A 3,497-nucleotide genomic window follows, 5' to 3' on the forward strand; every position below is an offset into this window, starting at 1 on the left:
CCGGCGCACCTCTATGGTGGTGCGGCGGTGGTAAGTTGTCTACCACGGCGCACCACCATAGAGGTGCGCCGGGGGTAAGTTGCCCGGAATTTTGGGTTCCGGCCGGATCTCTTCGAATTTTATCCCCGGCGAACTAATTTTGTACGTGCGCCGGCGGTATAGGTCCATCGCCGGCGCGGCGGAAAAGGGGTGCGCCGGCAACACTTTCCACCGGCGCACGTGCAAGGTGGTGCGCCGGCACATATTTCCTCCACCTATAGGCTTTTTCCTAGTAGTGGGTGGCGCCGAGATGCCTCTTACAGAAGGGGCGCCTGTAGATGCCTCAAGCAAAGTTATTTTTAAGATGTATTATGCACAACCTTTGGGATGGAAAACACCCGAAATACCTTTGTACTTACATATATGGGTGTAGGTGTTTCTTTCACCGTCCGTTTTGCTTTGAAACTCCAATAAAAGGAGAAGAAAAAAATGAATCTTTTCATCCAACAAAGCGAGCGGGAATCTCGATGAATAAATCAATGGTCCAGAACGCACCCACACTCATGAGCGTGTGTACAAAATTACGTCAAACAACTTTTTTCACTTAAAAACATAATTTGATATTGTACTATATTTGTATCCATATTAGCTGGTCCACATTTGCGTTTATTAATATCTGGTCCATGGTGGTACTAGCAAGAAAATGATTTAAATGATAATGGGGTCTATCTAAATAATTGGGTAGATGCACATTAAATGGTGAAATTTGACCCACCGGGAGTGAGAGCTACATAGCATCATACTATAATTTAAGAAAACAAAGAAAAATACAGAGAAAAAAAAAGAAACAGCAAGGAAATATGCATATGCACTGGCTTTCAAAAAATAGAGAAAAAAAAGAAAAAGACTTTGGTTGAGTGCTGAGAGAGTGTGCGTTTGGATTCGTCTCCAAATTTGGTGAAATCCAACCCAGTGCAGCCCGATCTACGCGGCGGCACGGGCGCTCGGCCTAATTTCGTCGACCCTCGTTCCTGTCATGGGCGCTTCCTCTTTCTCCCGCCTCTGCTGCTGCTGGATCTCCTCCAGCCCCGCCTCCCGCCCTCCGCCTCCTGCCGCCGCCGCCGCCGCCTACCTCCCCTGCCCCCACATGGAGCCGCAGCCGGAGGCCCACCGCCCCTCGCAGCCGCGGCTGCCGTACGCCGACGCCGACCGCACCCTCCGCGCGCTCGCCGCCGGCGCCGAGGGCTTCGGCCGCCACGCCGTCGGCGGCCTCCACGGCGCCCTCTACCACGTCACCTCCCTCCAAGGTCCCCCTCCCCGCCCGCCCTTCCACCTATCACTCTTCCCAAATTTCACAACTTTAGCCGGCCGATCTTGCAGACGACGGGCACGGGACGCTCCGGGAGGCGTGCCGCGCGACGGAGCCGCTGTGGATCGTATTCGAGGTCTCCGGCACAATCCACCTCCAGACCTACCTCCGGGTCTCCTCCCACAAGACCATCGACGGCCGCGGGCAGCGCGTGAAGCTCGCCGGCAAGGGCCTCCAGCTCAAGGACTGCCACCACGTCATCGTCTGCAACCTCGAGTTCGAGGGAGGACGTGGCCACGACGTCGACGGCATCCAGATCAAGCCCAACTCCACCAACATCTGGATCGACCGATGCTCCCTCGCCGACTACGACGACGGGCTCATCGACATCACGAGGCAGAGCACCGACATCACCGTCTCCAGGTACTTTCTTTCTACTCTCTGTCCCTGGTTGATTTCTCCGAATAACCTCACGACAATCTTCAGTGATTTTTGTTAACAAATGCTTGTGCCTTCCTATGTGACTTTACTGATGATTTTGCTAAATGGAAACTATGTTAACTAGCTGTGTCTGTCTATGTGACTGCATTGCACAGATGCCACTTCGCGAGGCATGACAAGACGATGCTGATCGGCGCAGACCCCACGCACGTCGGCGACAGATGCATCAGGGTCACCATCCACCACTGCTTCTTCGACGGCACGCGGCAGCGGCACCCGCGCCTGCGCTTCGGCAAAGTTCACCTCTACAACAACTACACCAGGAACTGGGGCATTTACGCCGTCTGCGCCAGCGTCGAAGCTCAGGTAACTCATTTATACGATATTTCATATGCTTGTAATCGACAACATTCGGTGATCATCATTCTAATGAAGTAGCAAACACCTCCGGTTTGCAGATTGTGTCTCAGTGTAACATATACGAAGGGGGGGAGAAGAAGACGGTCTTCAAATACATGCCAGAGAAGGTACTTCGTCTTCAGTTCAGCTTCTTGCACATTGAGCACTTGCAGAGCTGACTAGTGTGTTTGCTGGCGCAGGCCGCTGACAGGGAAGAAACAGCAGCTGGGTCTATCAGGTCGGAAGGGGACGCGTTTCTTCACGGGGCGCTGCCGTGCCTGGTCGACGGTCCAGGCGTCGAGAGCGTCTTCAGGCCGGAAGATTACTACGACAAGTGGACCATGGAGCCGGCGTCGCCGGCTCTCAAGGAGGTTATTCAGCTCTGCGCTGGGTGGCAACCTGTGCCCAGGCCCCCTGACTGCTAACGATGTAGTGGAATTCAGGTTCAGGTCCAAGCGCTGCAAACCAAGACCCATGACGGTTCATTCTGTCACGTAATTGTTTCGTCTTCTCACTCCTCTCCTAGGATTGTATTAAACATTTGGCGTGTGATATGAATTATGATGGATCTTGAACGATTAGAACATGTAAAATATCTTGTAGAAAAATATTCCTCTAGTGAAGCAAAGGATGTTCTCATTAAATCACAGGCCATTACTACCTACTCCATATGAGTGTGTTCAAATTCTCGGAGGGACTGTGTGAAGATCTCATGAAATTGACAAGAGATTTCTGGTGGTGTGATGAAAATGAGAGGAGAAGAATGCATTGGATGAGGTGGGATAAAGTTACGAGAAGAAAAGGGTAGGGCGGAATGGGTTTTGAGAGATCTCCATTTATTCAATCAAGCATTGTTGGCCAGAAGGGCTTGGAGACTCGTTGCTTTTCCATATAGCTTATGTGCAAGGTTACTAAAAGCAAAATACTACCCAAATGGAGAGTTAACCGTACTGCTTTTATTAGGAACCCATCACCCTGTTTCATGGTATCATGTACGGTCTCGAGCTCCTGAAAGGCTGAAAAGGGGCATATTATGGCGGGAAGAAAGTTAGGATTTGAAGAGATAATTAAATCCCAAGGGGAGACATGAAAGTCACTGCAAACTTGACAAACTCAAGATTTAGACGAGTAGATAAGCTTATAAATCACGAGGACTGACCATGGAAGGAAGATTTGGTAAGGAAAAAATGTATGCCTCATGATGCCGAGGAAATACTCAAAATTCGCTTTCCACGAATTGACGAGGATGATTTCATATCTTGGATCCCACAAAAACATGGCATGTTTACAGTGAAGAGTGCCTATAATCTAGCCCTTGATCTCAGATCCAATACTCCACCAAGTCCTCCACCAAACTCAAGTGGAACTG

The 3,497-nt window shown here is 50.6% G+C and overlaps 1 protein-coding gene across 1 annotated transcript; it reads left to right on the plus strand.

Annotated features, from left to right (window-relative positions):
- The first annotated feature begins 1,015 nt into the window (after positions 1-1,015).
- Positions 1,016-2,775, plus strand: LOC124675899 (probable pectate lyase 4). The gene is made up of 5 exons (XM_047211974.1): positions 1,016-1,286; positions 1,360-1,711; positions 1,885-2,095; positions 2,188-2,256; positions 2,329-2,775. Exons 1-5 carry the CDS (start codon positions 1,016-1,018, stop codon positions 2,551-2,553), a joined length of 1,128 nt encoding a protein of 375 aa, XP_047067930.1. The 3' UTR covers positions 2,554-2,775.
- The last annotated feature ends 722 nt before the right edge of the window (positions 2,776-3,497 follow it).

Source organism: Lolium rigidum, chromosome 7 (assembly GCF_022539505.1).
Source record: "Lolium rigidum isolate FL_2022 chromosome 7, APGP_CSIRO_Lrig_0.1, whole genome shotgun sequence".
NCBI lineage: Eukaryota > Viridiplantae > Streptophyta > Magnoliopsida > Poales > Poaceae > Lolium > Lolium rigidum.

Bases quoted from the DNA above. Each gene is read 5' to 3' on its own strand.
- LOC124675899 (XM_047211974.1), top strand. From the start codon at position 1,016: ATGGGCGCTTCCTCTTTCTCCCGCCTCTGCTGCTGCTGGATCTCCTCC. The intron at 1,712-1,884 runs GTACTTTCTTTC...TGCATTGCACAG, and splicing joins ACCGACATCACCGTCTCCAG to ATGCCACTTCGCGAGGCATG. The intron at 2,096-2,187 runs GTAACTCATTTA...TCCGGTTTGCAG, and splicing joins GCGCCAGCGTCGAAGCTCAG to ATTGTGTCTCAGTGTAACAT.